The following is a 21,466-nucleotide window of genomic DNA, read 5'->3' as shown; positions in this document are numbered from 1 at the left end:
CAGGTCTTTCTATTTGTACTATAATTTAGAACATTCATATTACACTGATATTATGCATATTGGATAATGTAAGTTTTTTTCCCCCTCTGTGCTATTTTTATATATTTTATTCTATCAAATTGTTTATATTCTGTTCAAATCTAGATATTTGATTTGTGTGCAGCGTGGAGGGGGCTATATGTCCTTTTCAATGAACATTCTTTTATTGTATAATGACAAATGAAATACCTTGAAATTTAGGGGGATCACAGTATAACCATGCCATAAGGGACATGATATACTTTGAAGTCATGGTAAAATGGTAAATGACTTGCTTTACAACACTTGTCACGAACACCCATTCACACTGATGGCAGAGGTTTCCATGCAAGGTGCCGACCTTTCTCATCAGGAGGAATTTGGGGTTCAGTATCTTGCTCAAGGATACTACGACATGTAGCCAGGGGAGCCGGAGAATGTAAAGCATGTAAAGAACTTTTTCTGTAAAGAAATGTTTTGGTCTTCTAAACAACCTGATGGTCAAGCATACAATGTAAATAAATAACTGTGATTATCAATTATCCCAATAAGCAAGTTTAGAATATTGCATTCATCTTATATTCAATCTTGTCAAACATTCCTGACCAAACGTGCAAATTTGATTACATCTCATTCTTATGCTTTTTTATATTCATGTTTCTGTTGACTGCTGCTAAGTGAGAATCAATTATCAGATTATCTTGTGTACTCATATTCTCACTTACGCTCAACCTTGTTTGCTCAAATACAAATAATTAGAGGGGAAGTGATAGCACAAAAGAAACTGTATTAACACAAATACAGTCAGCTAGTCAATGCAGATCCTCCTACTAAATATACCATCGTAATCGAGTCAAGGCTGTTACGAATGAACACTATAAACAACTGTATACGTCAAAATGTGTCATTGTTTGGGAACATACAGATGAACATTTGTGTCACGAGAGGAAGCAGTAGTAATATTTCCATTATTTGTGAATGCATGCACGCAGGTGAATATTCACAGGATGTCCTTTGCAAACAAACAACCAGAGTACACAGAGATGTGCCAGTACAGGAAAGAGGCTGAAAGGATATCCTCATGAGGTGTGTTTTATTGGAGGACAAAAATGGCATCCTATTCTCCATTCAATCAATACTGTATCTGCTTTAAATTATACACAAATTCAGCTAAACTATACAGTGTAGTGAAACGTGTGTGTGTGTGCATGATGCAGAAAGACATTCACAAACGTGTGAGAAGACATGTGCCCTCCTTTTCCTCTTGTTGGCTGTGTTCCGTATGATCAAAAAAATTGGTCAGCCCAGGCAAAAAAAAGGCCAGCCTCTCTGCCAGCGTATAGACAGAACACTGTTTCATCAAACTCAATACTCCAAGTTTCCAGACTCTGTGAGGAGCAGGCAGAGGACACATTCAGTGTTTCACTGTTTGTTGTTGATGCTGTGATCATGACTCCGGGCCCAGTGCTTGTTGATCTTGTAGCTGTTTCTTCAGGCTCTTATCCAGCAGCACTAGACTCTGTACAGCCAGATTCCGACAATCTGCATCAGGGTCTCCTTCAGCAACATCTGCGGATATTATAAAGGATTATTGGCAGCTTGAGCAGTGGCAACAACAGGCACCAAGAAAGCCAAATCTCTCAGTATCATTACAAAATCAAATTAATTTTTTTTTATGTCTGTGCTTGCGCATAATCCTGACATCATCTTTGCACAACAAAAATCCTATGTGGGAGGAAAATATGTGTCCTTTGCACGATGTCACTCAGCTCCGTGTCACTCGCTACAATGTGAACCTACATTTATCCTCAAAGGGATAAAGAAACATCCAAGTGTTGATGAGCCGATCACGTCATGGACAGTCTGTGGAGCACAGGACATCCTGGTTTCTCATCTACTTCCCAGAACTGCTCAGTCCAGCTGTGCATGTGTGTGCTGTGCGTGTTTGTGTGTCACTGAGGGGACATCCCTGACAGAATTACATGATGCAGGTGCAGCCTCAAGCCTTTGTGCATTTACAAGAATCATGTGTTTTATAGTTAATCTATTAATAGAAACATATGAACACTTTATTGAAAAAGTGGCCATGTAATAACAGAACTGAAACAATTCCTCTGCCTGACTTTCCCCTCATAAGGAGAGATTTTAATGATATTTATCTACAAAATCTGAAGATGTCTTTGTTCTTTGTCAACAGCAATGTCTTTTTTTTTTTTTTTTTTTACCTGCCAGCCAAATTCTGGTCTCAAACAGCTGATCACTGAGTTCCACCAGCAGGTTTTGACTGTTAATGCTCAGAAACACAGAGCAAACAGCGAAGAGGACGCCTCGTCTCACCATCCTTTAAAAGACAGATTTCAGGTTACAGCTGGGACTGAAATAAGACAACAAAACATCCTGACAGTCCGTTTAAGGATACTGTCTGACTGTTCTATTTCTGATTCAGCCTCATTAAAAAACATGTTAAAAGGAAGAGATTGTACAGTTACCTAATTAATGTTGATGATTAAATGCCTGATTAGTAGCAGAAATGCTGCATCACAGTGCTCTTTAGAAACCACAAGAGATTTCATCAATTTATTGTCTAAAACACTGATATGTATCACACTCACTGGTCAGCATGGTAGCGCACCGCCCACACAAAGTCCAGTAAAGCACGACCCATCTGTGCAGCTATCTGCAAAAAAAGAAAAAAGAGGGAAGACGTCAAAGGAGTCCCATAGGGGAAGTTATAGGTGGTATTGTTATTCTAACATAAGACTATTTAGGGATTGTCTTACATTGTATTATTGTGTTCTGGGCTAAAGGCTAAAGGCTACAGCATCTGAACAACATCTGTTCTAACTTACTAAAATGAGCAATGGATGCCTCTAGCTGCCAGGCCATACATCTATTTACTGACAGTCTCTTTCATAGTTAGATATATACAGTATATTGTGCAACTCCGGATGTCTCTTAAATGTAAGATTTCTAACATTAGAAATGTGGACTTTGATACCAAATTTTAACAAAAAGAAATGAAATTAGACAAAATGTTGGTCGCAGTTAAGACCTCACAAATTCAAATTTAAACTATTTAATAGGGATGCACCGATGCATCGGCCGACCATCGGCATCGGCCGATGTTCGGCTAGTTAACTGCCATCGGCCATCGGCAAAAAAAGATTACATTCACCGATGGCAGTGGCCGATGTTTATGTTGATTTAAATGTCGCATGAACGCTGTGCTCGGGAGGAACCTTTCTATTTTCCTTTTTTTGGGGGGGGAACATAACTATGCCCACAAGAGGGCTATTTTTCAGAAAAGAACTTGTCATGTTAATTACCGTAAGGTTAATGTCAACTAAAAATTGATATTAAAGGTTGTTTTTGTTTCATAAATTTGTCTCATTTAATTTGTGCTAATTAATAGTATGATGAAGAGCTGAAAGACATTTAAAATAGTTCAGTAATGTTTCTGTGGCACCAAAAACGAAATAAATAACAAAAAGAAAAAACATCGGCATCGGCCATCGGCCATGTTGTTATTTTAAACATCGGCATCGGCATCGGCCCAGAATTTCACAATCGGTGCATCCCTACTATTTAATCACTTTTACACCTAGTATTTATAAAAATTAAGGCATTTTAAGTAGGGATGGACAATATATCAGCTCGCTAATGTGAAAATTGTATTATCAGTTAATGGCCGACAGTTAAATTGATTAGTGGCAATAATCTGACGCCAAATTGCTTTTATTGACTTAACAGGTGCATCATCTACACATTTCAATACAGTAGTGGTGGTATGCACCTTTAAAGCTGGTTTGTGATTTGCCAATAAACACAAAAAAGAAGAAGAAGAAAAAGAAGAAGAATGGATGGTGTGGATGGTTTTTGCAGATCCAGAGGAGAAAATATAATTGCAAGCTACAACTTGCAACACATGTTCCACAGGGGTTCAGAGAGGAGACAAAAAGTCTCTACATTATAACAAAACAAACCTTATTAGAGCTGTAGAATACCCCCAGGTTCACATAAACTACTGGACAAGAACTTATTTTTTAATTGAAAAAAGTAAAATTACCAGTTATCTTATCAGTGTCGTCCATGAGAAGCAGGTAAATATCAGTTATTGTTATCGGCTGAATAAAATCCATATTGTGCATTCCTAATTTTAAAACATTTAAGGACCTGCAGACACCCTGTGACTGCATCAATGTCCCACCCATAATTCTGGCACACTGATATTGATATAAAGCTCCACATTGAGATCATGCACACCACCATAAACCTACCGGTGCATTGACTGCCAGGTGCATTAAGAGGCCCAAGGTGTGGATCAACCTGCCCAGTACCAGATGGTCGCTGCCCAACAGGTCAAAGGTCACTTGAGGCCTAGCAGAAAAGTATTACATTACAGTGTTAAAAATGTTCTGCTGTACACTTTAGCTTTAAAACTGTTGTTTTCAAATTAAATAAAAGAACAAACTCACTTGTCATAATTCCTGAGCAGTGGAAAAAAGAAGTGTCCAGCAACGGGGGCGTAACGGTTAGGGGTGGCCTTCGCTGGAGGTTGTGTGGCACCCTGAATCACAAGAAAGATATCTGAAGAGTTTCACTCAAACACTTAACAGGCAAATAAAAAATGTCAGTCTTCTTTAACTACCTTCCTGAGGCGTTTTGTCTTGCTCTGAATCCGCTTCTCTACTTCTTGTCGCCAGTGAACAGGGTTGTCACCGGGGTATGGAGTCAGATCAGCGCTGGCGACAATACCCATAGATGGATCTCTCTTTTCAGTGATTGGCTTAGAGAGCTCCTGCGCTGCCAGAGCGAGGACCTGATACACCAAAACAAGAGCAGCCTCATGATTACACTTGTGGCAATAATTAAAAGAGATCAAATCAATCGCTAGCTGTATTTGATGAAGAAACACAGCTGCTTTTCACCTCCAAGATATCAAGCCGCTGGCGAAGACTGTAGTTCAAGGAGTAAAACTCTGTGGTCAAATACTGAGTCACCTATCGAGGATAGCAAAAAGAAAAGTTAAAAGAAAGAAGCAGAAAATGGTAATTAAGTTGTGAAAAGGTAACTGAGATGGACGATCATACAGGGATACAGTCAGTGACAGTGACCGCCACCATGGTCGCCTGTCTGAGACTCAGGAAGCCATTTATGCTGTATTTATCCTCCATGTGAAGAAGCACTTTGGTCAGCTGGACACTGATCTGAAAAAACAAACATGAACCATCGTGTGAAAAGTGATCTGGAAGTCACGAAGCAGCAACTACTTCAACTTCAAATCTCCAGAATTTCTCTTGCGGTCGTACCTCTCTGGTTGCGAAGACGTTCTTCCTCACCAAACCCTCTGCAACTCTCAAACTGAGTTCCACACGAACCGAGTCCTCAGAGGAAATTAAAGCTGAATGGGTCAACAGATAAGAAAATATTAGAGCTGGAGCCAGTAACACAACATTCAAACAGGAGGTGAGGTGATGGAATCTGTGTTGCCATACTTTCCAGACAGTCTCGCAGGTAGCGGGGCGGAGAGGCTTTACTTATTTCCTGATCGCCTGACATATCGTAGGGAGTGAGCTCATCATCGCTGCACAAGTCAAAGACAACAAAACACATCAAACCCTGCAAATACATTTAGTATGACAGCATCACTTACTGAAATGAAGAGCTAACGCTTACCTGTCCAGGTCAGAGTCTGGCTTATTTTGAGATGATTCATTCTGAGTAGACGGAGTTGGAGTTTCATTGTTCTCTTGAGTAGAGTCAACTCTGCAGAGGACAGAACTATTCTTTAATAAAATCAATGCCTTCAAATAAATAGTGACTGCGTACTGTATTCCACATCTTTCATGTATTATTGGTATTATTTATCAATTAACTTACTTTTACATAAGTACATGTATTGCCAGATGATAACTTTTAATACTTAAGTACATTTCATGTCAGATACTCTAAGACTGATCTAAGACATATGTTAACTTTTGCTCAAGTATGACTTTTGGGTACTTTTTACAACACTGACCATAAATGAGAGTGGATTTTATCCCTCATCAGCTCACAGATATGCTGCCCAACAGGCCAACCTCCCAAATCTTGACACAACAGTTACAGAGCTGTATAAACACATACCCATTTACAGGCTCAGCCTCTGCTTCATCACCAGTACTGGGAGTCATCAGAGAAAGCAGCTCTTGAGTTTCCTCATCCTGATCATACTACAACAGAGCACAATACAAACTCATACACAGGTCTCAGGATGGCATTTCAATCAAATACTTTGAATGCAATTAGGCTGCCATAGCTGTACCTCGAATTTAAGCTTTGTTCCACTGATATCCATGCGTGAGCTCAGGCACTCTCCCACCACCATGCCCATATGCCTGATACGCACCACGCTGCTGTCCAGGTGGCTCTGCATGCCGCCCAGCATGCACTGAAGTAGGTCTGAGAACACAACATAGAGAAGAGAGCCGAAAGAAGCTCCCTTTATCATCCATGTGGCTCAAATAAATCACACTGTGGAATGGAGTGCATGATCCAAGAGATGTGGAGCAATAATCATTTCTATTTGGACCAAACATTGTTATTTGTACCTGAGCGTAGCTCCAGCAGCTCAGAGTCTTTCAGCAGACTCACACTCAGCAGTAAGGCCTTGCTGACATACAGCTGCTGCTCTAGAGGTGTGTGCTTCACTGCGCTGGGGTTAGCCCAGGCCTGAGACACAGACCGTAACACCTGAAAACACACACACACATATATATACATGTCAAAATCATGAATATATCTGAACTGACATCGTCTACTTGCTAAACAACCTAGCGCTCTCACCTGGATGAGCAACGGCCTTCGCTCCCTGTCTGCTGCAAGGTAACCCAGAATGATTCTCAAGACTCCAGTCTGGGGAAAAAAACATATGCTCCATATGATATTTACAAGATCACACATATGGTTTACTGACAGGCCGCATGTTCTTACCTCATACTTGTACTGTAATAACAGCAGCTTATGAGTGATAACATACTGGGCCTTTCTATTCGTTAAGACTAGATTCCCAATGATCCTGCCCAAAGCATCAGGCCTGAAAAAGGAGACATTAAGGGTGTCATTGACGGCAGACAGACAACTGATAACTACAGGCCGGATAAACTGCTGGCTGTTTAAATGCATGACTATTCTTTACCCGCTGACAGCCTGCACCAGTCCAGTGAGCACGCTCTCCACCCATCGCTGCGGAACGTTCTCCAGCAGCTTCCAGCAAATCCTCTGCCACACCATGTCGGAGCACGTGCAAACAGACAGCCGCGGAGCCATCACTGCCAGCACCAGACCTGAAGAAAGAAACAAAAGCAACATGGATTATAACCAAACTGTGCTCAAAATCTGAGAGAAATAGGCCTTTTGTGTGCACAGACTTACTTCAACTCGTGAGAAATGAGAAACATTTTAATGAAAAAGAGAAATTTTTTGTTCAGTGTGTTATTACCACTCTGTAATTTCAACCTGTAGAACAAATGGAGTGACACATCAACCAAGAGGAGGGGACACAATATCGTAAAGAATAATAGCAACTCACAACTCTTTGTACAGCTTCTAAAGATTTAAATAAACTCACCACTATGGCCCTGGATACACACTTTCCCAAGTGTCTGCGCCACAAAAGTCAAGGAGCAGTCTGTGCCATCTGTTAAAAAATACGAATCACACAAATAGTGCTAATGAGAAATGATCACAACAATTATTATTGTGTCATTATTACAGGGTTTCAAAAATGTTCACTCGCCTTTAAGTGCTTGGCAGGTCTGCTCCAGGGCAGTGAGCATCTCTGTAGCCAGTAGTGGGTAATACTGCTGAGGAAGAAAGAGGGGCTTGTTGTTTGGATGTAACTTGTTGGCGGTGAGGTCCGGCAGTGCCACAATACGTCCCAGCAGTGTCTCTCGGAGCTGGGGGGAGTCCGAGGGTCCTGCCCCCTGACAGTAGGACCACAGCAGGTCAGCGAGTCGACCACTCTGAAGAAACCTCTCTGTGATGCTGACCAGGTGGTCCAGATTTGTGCTGGGCCTGTGGTGGAGATACAGACAAATTAGTGGAGAGACAAAATAGTAAACATGCATCATCTTCTATTCAACACCACCCACCTTAGCTCTCCTATTCCCTCCATCAGCACCAGCAGCGCTTGCTCTGGAGGGCCTTTGAGGAAGAGGCCGTCCCACAGCTCTGTGCGCTGGGCTGCTGTGAGGCCGTGCAACCAGTCAGCCTGGATGTTACTGACAAGGAACTGAAGGGAGCGAGTGAAGTGAGCTCTCCTGAACTCTGCCCGCTGAAGTAAAGTGGTTCTACTATCTGGTCCTTCATCCAGGTAAGAGTGGAGTGTCTGAAGAGCAGTGATAATGTCTTTGTTGTCTGTGGATGTAGTGAGGGTCCGGAAACACTGGGCCACTGCAAGGCGAACCTCAGTATTTGGGGCAGGGAACTCCATCTTTGAAATTGTCACAAGCTTGTTTTACCTCCTAAACAAACACATTAGAGAGACATTCATTTTCACCCTGAAACAAGTGTCTCTATCAAAGGTATGACTGCCAACTATTTATCTCTACACAGAAACAAACACACAGTAGTTCAGCGTTCATAACCAAGTCTGTAGATTATAAATAGCCATGAGTGTATTTTGCCTTTTAATACAATTTTAGCTTTAAGAGTTAAGCCAACAGTTATATCAGCACATGACAGCAAAACTTTCTGGATGTACAGCCTTTACTCAAGTTACAAATAATTAAGTTTGTTGTGTTTTATATGACCCCTTTTTCTTTTTCGTAAACCTGGTGAAGTTTCAATAAAGACTTTAGTGAATTAGCTTAAAATGTTAGCCTGTAAAACTCGATACGCACCTGGACATTTTTATTAAAAAACAACAAAAAAAACTATAAGGCGACTGTAGACATGTTAAACAGTCGCTTTGACGTTAAAATATTCCTTCCCGAGGTGTAATTTGTAGTTCCCACTGTCAGTTCACGTTTTGGTTTTGACACGAACGTCCCGCCGCGGCACTTCCATCGCTTTCTATGTGTTCCATCAAAATACGTCCGTGCGAAGAGCAAGAAGAAGAGGTAAGGTTCCGGGGACAGTTCCTCTGACCGGTGCGACATTCAAGAAACCAACGGTTTTTGTAACACTACTGGATGCTCGTTGTGTCTCAATCAGTAGTTCAGTTTACATCGATTAACAAATAAACTAATCGGTAAATTAATTAATTAATTAATAAGTGTTTAAGTCTTATTTAAGCATATATATATTTGACATAAAAACATTTTCAAGGGTAACAAAATAATTGACCGATGGTGAAAATTAATATTAATATCAATATCAATAACAATATCAATATCAATATCAATATCAATAATAATAATAATAATAATACATATTTATAGTTATATATTGATATGTGGGTTACTTTAAACCTTTACATTAAAGAGTTGATTTTAGCATCTGTAATCAAGAGCTCAACAGTCATGTTAACTTATTAACAGTCTGTGGAGGTGATGGGAAATGGTAACACCAGAAGACTTTTACAAATGATTGCTTCTGTAAAGTCTGTAAAACTGTTGACAGCAGTTTCAGTTCCAATCCAAAGCAATATGATCAATTAATTCATTATGAAGTATCTAATTATTATGTCATTTGAACTATTTCATTATTAATCACCGATTGACAATTTAGTTTTTACCATGTCAATAAAATTAATTCATTTCCTTTTGACTTTTCCAACTCTTATTTAATTTCTCAATATTGATTTGTCAGCTGAATACTAATAACACAAATGGGCCCTGAAAAATTCTGTGTTATTGCACGCATATACTTACCAGTGGCTGAAATAGTTTCTATTAGATGTTATATCAGATGGGTTTCACAAACTCTCTTTGGCAAGCGTAGCATTTAATATAGTGTTAGTTATAAGTGGAGCAGGTGAAGGTGTTAACAGGATTGTGACATTGTTGAAAAATGAGCAAAGTTTGGTTGAGGGCCGCTGCACTACATATCTATAACCTGCAGGTGGGGCTGAAAGGTTGAAGGCAGAGGGAGCCAGTATCAGTATCATCTTTGATCAGTTGTCAGTATAATTGCCAACACTGTGTCTCATTATGATCAGACACAACCACATGGAGCTTATATATAATTTGGGAAATTAATGGATAATGCAGAACATTGCCAAAGAGTGTAACGAATCTAACTTTAACTAATTATTCAGTTTGGAATACATTAATTCTGGTTAACATGGAACTGAGGAACTGAAAATTAAATTTTTAATAGTAATATTTAATTTTGAATACAATGATAATATTTCATTTAAAGGAAATCCTCTAAATCAGTTCATTTCAATCCTGGTCCCACATGTTCTAGATGTTTCCCTGCTACCACACACTTGATTCAAATGAGTGGTCGTTATTAGGCTTAAGCAGAGCTTGATGAGGAGCTGATCATTTGAAATCTGTGTGTTGGAGCAGGGAAATATCTAAAACATGCAGGGTAAGGACTCCCAGAGGACCAGGATTGAAAAACATGGCTCTAAAGCATCAATTCTGAATCATATTGACATCTGAACATGAAGGTTTCTCTGTCAAATTAGATAAATTAAAGAGTACGTACAATGAAATAAATGCTTAAGGTGAGCAAAGCCTGTATTCTGCTGAATACTCTTCCAGTATCTGTGTAGTACAAGTGCAGTACATGCAAACACATGGAACAAGAATGAGGCAACCAAACACAGGGTCATTTTATTCCATTTATTTTCTAATCTTACTTTCACTGCTTACCTTTAAATTTTTCTCTTTTTACAATGAAATTATATTTCCCCCAGGAACAATTAGGATTAGATCATTTAGGGGATCTTCAAAAATAATATACAGCTGTAACCAATACTGTTATAATTTATACATTTATCTTTGAAAATAGGAATAAATTTAAACTTTCTCTTTTCTACAATATTCTCTTTTTTGTAATCTTCCCATGTCACGTAATGGCAAGCCATGCACTACTACAGTAGTGATGTTTGTGCCTTGAGCAAACTTTCTTTGGACACTGGAAGTGAGCGTGTGAGAGAGAGAAAAAAAAAGTTCACAAAATGACAATTCATATTTACAGTTTAGGTTTCATCATTTATAATTTAACAAACTGACAGTCACGTGGTCAGTGCTTCCCCCCAGGGCTCATCATCAGGTTAGTTTAGAGGCAAAGTTTGAGACACAGAGGCACAGTGTTTAGACTAGCAGGCCAGTTCTCTTCTTTCCTTTAAGGGTTAGCTCAGAGTCTGCTGATTTATGATTTAATAGAACAGGAAAAATGTTACTGAAATCACGGACCATGATAGATAAAATGATTAGTTTGAGTTCAAAACAGCTGTCTTTGGTCATTTTGAAAGCAGAAATTTGGATAAAGTGCAATCGCCTTCCGCTCTGTGTTTGTCAGCTCTGTGGTCTTATTATTCTGTTGCCATGTTGGTCCACAAACTATCTGCCAAAACCAGACACTCAGATATGAAGCAGGGAGAGAATTAAGTGTAGTATAGCCTGCTGTGTTCGAGTGTCATCCCATTTACTCTCTGTAACGCAAAAAACGATTCCTTACTATAAAGAATGGCGTATTAAATCTGTCGGGGCCGCACTTAAAAGCAGGAAGCTGAACTCAGCAAGCCTGGTTATGAGGTTTTAGGTGTCGCGTGTTTACATGATGAGGTCTCACAACCTGCAACTCCACTGATAGAAATTATAGCATATGATTTGTCAGTCAAAACATAGGTCTGAATCAAGAGATATACAATAAAAATAGGTGTTTCCATGCACGACCTGACTCCATCTGGGAAGACAACAGTAGAAACTGCAGACTCGGCCATATATCGAAACCCTGAAGAGGTCAAAGCAACATCAGCATCATGGAAGAGTGCGACGACCTCGACAAACGACCACTCCGAGCAGGTCACATTCAAGCTTCTTTTGCACGCAATACAACTTAATTCGATAAATCCTCCCACAGATTCAGTCACCGTGAGTCAATCTCCCCCTTCATGAATTCAAAAATGTACATTTTCAGCAGAACAGATCACAGAGTGTGAGTTGTGTCAAATGATGAATAAATATCTGCATGTTATTTAAAACAAGGAAAAAAAAAAAAAAAAAAAAACTCCCAACAGATACTGTACACGCTACATGCTAGAGAAGAATACAGGCAGCTGTCTCTCAGCTTAAGACAACGAGAAGAAATGTTCTTTTCCTTCCGACTATAAAAATACCTAGAATCTAGAATGAGTGTAGAAAAAACTTTACATGTACAAGTCATTTACATCCAAGGCCATTTTTTTTTCCATGGAGTGGCAGGTGAAGAAGAGCAGTGACGTAGAGGTGAATAGGGTGAAAAATAGGAATTCTTCTTAGCGTATTGGTGCAGAACGCATTGTCGTTTGGACAAGAAACAACCTCCACCCCCCATTTATCCTTCAACTTTAAATCCATCGAGATGTCTGGTAGGTGAATCTGACACTTGTGTCCAGTTTGAGTCAGAAAGAGTACTGTGAGATGGCTGCATGGTACTGATGAGCAGTCCAAAATCAGTCTTTGAAAAAGCAGATGTTGCTCCAGCAGAGGAAATACAGAGCAGGTGTGTTTCCCTCCACCGATGTCCACTTTCTTTCCAAGCATTATTGCTACCAAAGTCTGCCACGTCTCTTCAGTTTTACATCTGGAAAAAGATACAACTGGCCAGCACAGAAACAGAGCTCACAGGAACTCCTGATGGCTGAAAAAATACAGTATGTAAATGAAAATTAAACTCATCCTAAGACATGGCTGCAAGTCTTTTTGTTGAGTATTCTCCAATATTTCCAATTTAAGATGCCAGAAAAATTAGTGTGATGATCTTATACAGCGTGAGTGGGATGCAGCCAACATGTCAGCAGCAACAACTCCTGCACGCTAACATCTTCATACGTGCTCAAAACTGTCCTCATTTACGATTTGATCCCTTCAAAATAAACATTTTCTTTTTGATCAACAAAAACAAATCAAAACAAAACTTAGTGCAAAGTACAACCATTTGATTATTCACATACAACTTGTCAAATGTCGGCATTTTTACCGACAATACATCACTTGTGCAGCAAAAAAAAAAAAAACATGGTTAGTTACCTGGATAAATTTGCTCCCCATCACTTTCACTCAGCAAGAGAACACTGTGGTCAGGTGGGCTGTACTTACAAAAAAAAGAAAAAGAGAGAAAGAAAGAAAAGACTACAATTCCCAGAATTCCAAAGTTTCCCTTCATGCTTAGTTCAAGTGTTGGAGAGTTAACAAAGTGAACCTGTGAGTATGAACACGTTATATCAGTTAAAGCACCCAGTCTACACTTAGTGAGATACATTTGAGTTTTCTAATATTTGTGCCAGGGTGTGATGGGAAATGTAGTATTTCCTTTTTTAAACTGAAGGTTTCCAGCCCACCTGACCTCTGGGACCCTGTTTCATTGTAAAAAGAATATATAAATAAATATGAGATGAGGCAAATTATTAACCACCCAGTTCCTTCATTTGGGACTTTGAAGCTTTGAAGCTTGTGTTGCCAGGCTTTTTACAAAACCTTTAAGTAACACAGAGCAACAAAAACAAAAGGAAATGTCAAACACCTTACACACACACACACACACACACACACAAAAACGAAGAAACCCTCCGGGCATTTCTCCGACCTCAACCTCTAGAAATGTCCCTCACTTGGGTTGGAACTTGGTTAAAAGGACACAACACACTGTTATAGGGGCTGGTCGGCAGCACAGCAAGCTCTAAACAAATTAAGATGAATTCAAAAGAGAAATCGCTGCTCCGATCTCCTGACCCGTGCTTCATACGGCTCGTGACGAAAGCACGATTCAGCCTGGTTCAGGAGACCACAGCCCCACATACCTCCATCATCCCAGTAACACTCCACTGACTGAACTGAGCAGGATTAATGAATACTTTCCATCACCTTTTGTTTAAGGCCTTTCGGTACTGTATAGTTGTCTGATCGTTATTTTTTTTGTAGCTCAATCAAACATTGACACTTTGTTTCTGGACGGGGACGGGAACATTTTCTACTCTTTCAGATACAGACCTCTTGCACACATTTACACATTCACTCACTCAACCAGCTGGGGGAGACTTGGGTCCCTCTGGCCAAATTACATGGAAGTCACCAGAACCCAAGTGTACACAGGAGGGTTAACACACACACACACACACACACACACACACACACACACACACACTTACAGACACTCACGTATAAGCACATACTCAAGGGATATCTATCTGTAAATTGCTTAGCTATGGACTTCTTAGAAATCTTAAATTCTTCTCTTTTGGGGGTCGAGTGCGTTGTTGTTGTTGTTTGTCGGAATATTTTTACATCCTTTCTTGGTAGTTTTCTTTCAGCCAAGTCTCTGGTATTTTTAACAGCCTGAGGAGTCACTGTGCGTGGCTGCATGGTGTCTATTTGACCTCTAGGATGGAGGGGTTGGACTCCATGATGGCCACGATGATTTTGTCAATGTAGTCCTGGAGTCTGTAGTTGATCTCCTCCTGTTTGTGGATCGCCTCCATCAACTGGAAACAGAGAAATGGATGTCAGTGGAGATAAAACACTTAATTCAAGTAAAGGGAAGTATGTTTGATGAAATCTTTTCCAAACCTACCTCCGACCGAGACACGGAGTTGATCTCAGCTGCAAGGGAGTCGGAGAAGGAGGCCGACATCAAGTTCTTGGCTCCCTGGATGCTCAGGTTGATAATCTGGCCGTTCAACTCGTCGTTCTGCTCCTTCAGGCTGCGGTTGTCCTGGAGCGGTTAAGTCAAACATAACGCATCATAAAAACAAAGAATGAATGAGGAAACACTGCATAAAATAAAAGGGAGGCTTGGAGTATGTACCTGCTTGAGTCGTTTGATCTCCTGCTCCAGCTCGGCTTCACGGGTTCGGGTTTGATATTCCTGCAGCCCGGCGCCAGGTGTGCGCCCTCTCTTTGCTTCGGCCTCCAGCTTGTACAGCTGAAGGTGCTCGAGCTGTTTACGCAGGTCTTCAATGAGCTGAGGAGCAAAAAAACAAAACTGAGTATTAGGCAAAAACACTTGATTAGACATAATTTAGACAGGAGCGTTTGACACGTGTCAGAAGTGTTGTCAAAAATTATGAAAAATTATTTTTCACTTCTTATCTCTCGTCTCATTTGCTCCGTTTTTGTTATGGTGTTATAGCTCATTAAAGATAGCAAGTGCAGAGCCTCCACAACCAAAAAACAGCAGGAGTGCTCTCTGGAGATACTTGGCATTTGAGGCAAATCAACGAGGGAAGGCAAGCTAGGCTACAAACCAGTGCTAACAAAAGGTGCAAACACATCAGTGTAACGCTAGCAAGGCAACTGACCTCTATAAAGAATTTCGAGAGGTTAATTTGAGCTCCCATTTCAACATCACTGAGGAATTAAATAAGACGGCTCAGCATACTGCCATTTGAATTTCTCAAAGTTAAAATTGGGGCTGTAAGGCTCAAATGATACGAAAATACTTTGACTATGATCACAGCTAAATTAATTTAGATGCTGTGGTTTTTAACACACAGTACTATTTAAAGATTCATGAATAAGATAATTAAATTATTTTTAAAGACTGCTGTTCTCTACCGTCGAAAAATGGTATTGAATATTGATTTTTTTCAATGTTTTTGAAGAAGGCTTATCTGCGTGCAGCTCTGCGTGTTGCTACTCAGCTCATTTTGCATTATCAATGCTTTATAGAGCTTCAGCATTGAATAGCTTTTAAAATACAAACTTTTTAATCTTTTTGCTGGAGGAGTGCCTTGGATCTTTCTTTTTAGCAATTCCAGTATTGTGACACTATATGATAGTGATTGTAATAGCAATTTTTATCATAACGGTTTAAGCCGAAATGTTGATTTGACAGTCAGAAACAGATGATCTCCTTTATGCACAGCAAGAATTTGTTTTAATAAACGCTTCTGGAGAAGCATTATGATGAGTATGTTACGATGACTTTGGCTCTCACAACGATGTTGTCTAACTCGCCACTGTACTGCAATGTTTTGTACACAGAGGACTGTTTATTTTGTACACAGAGAAACCAGCCCTACCTCCTGAGTGGACTCCTTCTCCTTCTGGCTCTGGTGGCGCTCATGGCTCAGCTTGTCAGCCATCTTCCTGCGGGTCTCTGTCTCCTCCTGCAGCCTGTCAGACATGGCTTCTGTGTCATCCTGCAGCTTCCTCTTCTCCTGGAAAATAAAAATCAAAGAAAAGGATGAAGAAGACTGTTGTAGACTTATAAGAAAGGAGCAAGAGGAAGGCAAGACGAAGCAGGAGATGAGATGTTGTTGCTCTCACCTCTTCTAGTCTCTCAATGTTTGCTCGAAGACAAGGGACACACGACCTCAGCTCGCTGTTTTCCTCATCCAGTTGCTGCAGCCTGATAAACAGATCAAATCATTTATACAGACAGTAGAGACACAATGTAACAACATCTGTTTGTTTACAGTAAACGACGCTATATCACAGAGCTGCAGGTTACATTCAGTGGCAGATTAGTGCCAGAGGGTGGCAGTGTAGAGCTGCGGTTCATCCAACAAACAACATGTCAACTATTGACATCACATTGAAGAAATGTGTTTGTAATATAACATTATATCTCATACAAGACACACACCAACCTAAAAACGAATCAAAGTAACTGACTAGGTAAAATTATTAAAATTATTATTATATTTTTGTGGTTTATAAACATTTTTACTCATCAAATAATAAACAAAGTGATTAAATTGTCTTCAACAAACAGGGCAGCATGTTTAAATCATATACCACATACAAATCTGTTGTACAGTAAATGTAATGGTTCCTGCTGCAACCACAGATATGCCCAGTCCTTTTTTTTTTTTAATCTGCTCACCTGGCCTGCAGGTTTTCCAGCTCCAACCCTCTCTCCCTCTCCAGCTTGGTCAGGGACTCCTTCTGACGACGGCTCTCCTGCTGCATTTGCTCGTCAGCATAGACCTCCTGCTCCTTCAGCTGCTCCTCCAAGGCGTTGGCCCGGTGCACCAGCTGAAGGTTCTCCTGGCGCAACCTGGCGTGCTGCTCCCCCGACGCCTCCGACTCCTTTTCCAGTTCTGCCACTCGACGCTCGAGGAGGAGCACCTTGGAAAAGTAGATGCTTCATGGTCAGTGAAACAGAAATGGTTGTAAAGGTAATCAACTATGATGCATCTGTCAAACTGCTGTTCCTTTTTCAGTTAACAGCAACTATAATGGGGGCAGCTCAAACAGGGTGTCAACAGGTATCAGACACTTATATCTGGTTAAAAAAATATCTTCAGAAGCTCTTCAAAAGCATTCAATTTAAGACTGATTTTATGAAGAATCATCTTTTTCCTACACAAGTATTACAGGTAGGTATACAGGGAAGTGGTACAGAGGTGGTCCTGAGCAGAGATAGGTTTAACGGAGGAAAATGGTTTGGTTAAAGGTGCAATTAAGAATGTGTGGAAATAACAGTTAGATGTTATGACTTCTATGTATTGTTTTGCATAACTATCCAATGAAGTAAGCATGCTAACAGGCTAACCCCATCCAGTCCCAGTCCAAATCTCCTGTGCTAGCTATGTAAACACCAACACACCCCTGGTCCCTGAGCTCCCAGTCAGGACTGCTAGCTGCATGGCTAACTGAACTAACTAGAATAAATGAAGACATTTTTAAACCTTTTAACAAAACCCTGTTTGAGGTATGACCTTGTGTAACCAGAGGGATGTGAAAGATTATCAGTTGCTCTCACCTTGTCTGTGATGTCATTGTCAGCGAGCTCCAGGATGTCCCGCGTCAGGTCGCTCACCGTGTCCAGAGTCATGGAGCTGTTCTGGAGGAGATGTCTGCACATGGAGAGGCAACAATTTAGATCAACTGTCCCTAGAGTTAGTTTATGTTTGATAAATTGCTATTCCCTTATGCAAACAAGAAGCTATCTATTACAATCACACCAGAAATATGAACCCTTCAGGGCAACTGTTTAGCTTACCTTGCTACTTTCTTGCTGGACAGCCTCTTGCCAGCGCTGAGTGGGGGAGAAAGAACAACAGGAAAAATGGTCAGGAAGAGAAAAAAGAATGGAGGAAAGAGGCGCTATCTCCTTCTATTTGTCCTAGCCCCCCCACTCCCAATCCCTCTCCCTGCTAGCACAGATAAAAGTGCATGTTGAAGTTGTTTTGTTATTTTAACTCATAAATCACTGGGGTTTTCTTTAAACTAAAGCTAGAAAATATTCACACATCACAGCAATCTAACACAAACACAGCAATGCATTTTAACAAATGCCGATCCAGGATTAGTTCAACGGATAGACAGCATTACAGAAACTTTAAATAAAACCTAAAATGAGTTTTATAACTATATACATTTTTCATTTATGTCTCGCATTCAGTTGTGGAACAGATCCAACAGGATTTCAGTATCACTAAGTTTCTGTAATACAGCTACTGGTCAGTAATCCTGGATCAGCACCTCCGTTTCTAATAAAAGCAGGTTCTTTGAAAAGCTTTGCGCCGCTACCAGCAGTCGTTCAGCAACAACTCAAATGAAGCATGAAGCTGATGGCATGAGGAACCAAAAATACTGAGATAGACGCCACTCACCTGTGATACCTGGGGGTGATTGTTTCATGTACAATCAGTCTATTTGCTTATGTTTCAGATGAGCAAAATGTTTGTCATGTATGAGTGGCAAATCATAATGTTTACAGATGGAATGAGCAGACGGCTGAGTGAGTTTTTTTCCATGAATAAATGCTCAATATTAACTCTCGCAAAAAAACAATGGTACCGATGAAAGTGAGGTAAGATGGGCTTAAAACAGACCCACAAAATAAACCCTAATGTGTGTGTGAAAGTACAATCTGTGCCATATCACACACCATGCTAGTCGGACACATACATGCACGATACTGTATCTAATCAGCACTGCAAACACATCCACACAGCCTACAATCTGAGGGGGGTTGTGAATGACGTGTTACCTAGTCATCTCTAGGAAATTGAGGCGCGTGGAGAGGTCCTCGAGACGACTTATTTGTTTGTGACACTGGCTACAGAAAAAGTCCAGCGCCTCCTCCCTGAGGAAGCTCTGAAAGCAGTCAGGGAGAGGAGCAGGTGCACTGGAAAGAGGAGACAGAGGAGGAAAAAGGAGGAGGAAGTGGTAAGTGACGGACAAGAAGGGGTGCACTGAGGTGGGACAGGACACCTCCGAAGGGGGTGCAGGAGCTGGGTATTAGTGACATTCACAAGAAAGTTTGAAAGAGTAAAGTGTGAGGGGAGACAGACTGCAGTGTGGCTGTGATCTGCTTTCTGGATTAGTGAAAGGAAACATTCTAGCAAGAAGAATGAGCTGACATCTCTTCATTCTGGTCTATGCCACCTTGACATCTTTTCGCGAGCTCAGAAAACCTACACACTGGTGCCAATTAAGTTAAATAAACCAAAGTAACATAAGCTCTCAAGCAAACAAATGAAACACAGAGTAGATTATTTCATTGTTTGGAGTCTGTACGCTCTCCTCACATCACCTCTACCAGCTGATTGTTCATTCAGGGAGCAGAGTCGGCTCTAAATTATGCAACACGCTGGCACAGGTTCCTGTTTATGTAGGCAGAAACAAGGCAGGGCAGACTTTGAGTGAGTGTCACTTGATGGTCATATGCACTGTTGTACCTTTACCTCTTAACACCGTGAAGGACGACTTTGTTAAATAATGCCTACAGTCATGTGCATGTTTGTAGAACAGAGGCAAACCCAACAGTGCGTACGTGCTGTCAACGTGCTGTAATATGTGGATGGACAAGTGTGGGGGTGCGCGTAGGCGGCACTGCTACATGCGCCAGCAACAAGTATGATTGGCTCAAAAACATGGTGACGCATCCTCACTGAGTGGGTGAAGTTTGTGGGATGCAGTTAGTTTTTTTTTTTTGTGTATGATTTTTTTTAGTCAACCACCTGCAGATTTCTGCACAACTTGTACGCCATGTAAGCTTTCACATAAAATCTACTGATTGAATTTATTTCTTATTTGTGGTTCTCACCCGTCGTAATTAACCTGCATGTGTTTTGTCCCATTGTATATATATCGTTTCCATTTACTGTATCCTTTTACCACACTGTTACAATTAATTTAGAGACTTCAACGGTGCACTATTTAGTTTTGGGGAAGACATTTTAATCAGAAGACAAAGATAATCAGTGAGTCATTTTTAACCAAATGAATTGTCTTCGTTTCAGTGACTCAGTAACAAACTGTCCTTAAAGGACAACAACATTTCATACTCTGTTTATGTTTATATGTGGCGGACCCTGCCACCTTTCTAGCTTCAAACAGTGTTCTGGGGACCTTAATTTCCTCTGAGAACCGCTTGTTTATTCAGTAATGGTAAAGATAACTATGTCTGAGTTTGTCTCATTACCTCATTAGTATTATAAATATCAAAATTCAAAAACCACATAGTGCCCCTTTAAATGATAGAAAAGATTCCTAGAATTCACAAATAGCTAAGTAGTACTTTTTCTATTCCTATTCATGCCAATCCATTTTGACCAGCTTATTTCTGTATTGTCAATGGGCTACACAAACCAAGCAGTTAGTTGTTAAGTGCTTCCTGGCAAGGCAAATCGCAGAAATATCACCCAAGTGGGAATTACGCATTATCCAGCTTTGGGTCTCTGACGAAAACAGAGGAGGAGGGAGGAAAAATATGACTGGGACAAGGCTACAAAAGGAGCATCAACACAATGAATGGTGCCATAAAAAGGAGCTTGTGTATGTGCATACATTTAGCAGAGTAAGGTGTCTGACAAACACCACAATATAGCCAAGGTCAACCTGTATCTGTACTCCTGCAGCCCTGAGGCAAAGCTTGTTAGATACTCCTTAAGATGTCTGAACTCAAAGCAACAAAACATCCACCTGTTTGTCCCAGAAGGATTGGCAACAGGCGCCATCCTTGAGACTTAACCAGTGTGAGCATAAAACCTTCACACTGACTAAATGTGAAAGGAAGCGCAGTTTTAGAAGAGAATTTAGCCCACTATACACATTTTTAATGACAAAGCAGCAGTGAGTTTCAGACTAATGGAATGAACTTTGTATACACTTCATTTATCTTGCCCTTCAGCAGAAAAAGGAGGCAGATAAGGGTGGGAAGGACGAAGGACGTCTCCAGAAAGCTCTTATCAACGTCTGACCTCGCTGTCTTTGTTGAAAGAGAAACATTTTCTCTGCAGAACGTAAATAGAGGCATTTAAAACTGAGAATGTAACAGTGGCACATCTCTTATCAGGAAGGGTTAATATTCATGTCTCATTTCAAAATGACTTTGTCTTCATTCGAGATAAGAG

The 21,466-nt window shown here is 40.5% G+C and overlaps 2 protein-coding genes across 3 annotated transcripts in view; both read right to left on the bottom strand.

Moving 5' to 3' along the window:
• Window positions 1-1,092: 1,092 nt before the first annotated feature.
• Window positions 1,093-9,086, bottom strand: telo2 (TEL2, telomere maintenance 2, homolog (S. cerevisiae)). The gene is made up of 21 exons (XM_073488959.1): window positions 8,901-9,086; window positions 8,151-8,522; window positions 7,796-8,073; window positions 7,628-7,696; window positions 7,196-7,343; window positions 6,991-7,093; window positions 6,844-6,912; window positions 6,609-6,750; window positions 6,323-6,459; window positions 6,145-6,230; window positions 5,695-5,784; window positions 5,514-5,602; window positions 5,328-5,419; window positions 5,109-5,225; window positions 4,947-5,018; window positions 4,667-4,837; window positions 4,494-4,585; window positions 4,296-4,395; window positions 2,631-2,695; window positions 2,244-2,359; window positions 1,093-1,587 (listed from the first exon to the last, which is right to left on the bottom strand). Exons 2-21 carry the CDS (start codon window positions 8,489-8,491, stop codon window positions 1,466-1,468), a joined length of 2,499 nt encoding a protein of 832 aa, XP_073345060.1. The 5' UTR covers window positions 8,492-8,522; window positions 8,901-9,086; the 3' UTR covers window positions 1,093-1,465.
• A 1,693-nt stretch (window positions 9,087-10,779) lies between these two features.
• Window positions 10,780-21,466, bottom strand: part of rab11fip3 (RAB11 family interacting protein 3 (class II)) — a 34,863-nt gene continuing 24,176 nt past the window's right edge. Inside the window, exons 6-14 of one of the 2 annotated variants that reach the window (XM_073489379.1) lie at window positions 19,099-19,236; window positions 18,106-18,141; window positions 17,866-17,959; window positions 16,984-17,228; window positions 16,425-16,506; window positions 16,178-16,315; window positions 14,962-15,117; window positions 14,728-14,868; window positions 10,780-14,638 (exon numbers count right to left, since the gene is read on the bottom strand). In XM_073489379.1, the coding sequence (XP_073345480.1) occupies window positions 14,525-14,638; window positions 14,728-14,868; window positions 14,962-15,117; window positions 16,178-16,315; window positions 16,425-16,506; window positions 16,984-17,228; window positions 17,866-17,959; window positions 18,106-18,141; window positions 19,099-19,236 (1,144 nt within the window). In that variant the 3' untranslated portion in view covers window positions 10,780-14,524. The remainder of the gene's footprint in view (window positions 14,639-14,727; window positions 14,869-14,961; window positions 15,118-16,177; window positions 16,316-16,424; window positions 16,507-16,983; window positions 17,229-17,865; window positions 17,960-18,105; window positions 18,142-19,098; window positions 19,237-21,466) is intronic. The other variant, XM_073489378.1, reaches the window with a different exon arrangement.

Source organism: Pagrus major, chromosome 20, assembly GCF_040436345.1.
Source record: "Pagrus major chromosome 20, Pma_NU_1.0".
Lineage (NCBI taxonomy): Eukaryota > Metazoa > Chordata > Actinopteri > Spariformes > Sparidae > Pagrus > Pagrus major.
The sequence above is the reverse complement of the archived record's forward strand: the minus strand, read 5'-3'. Positions and strand labels throughout refer to the sequence as shown.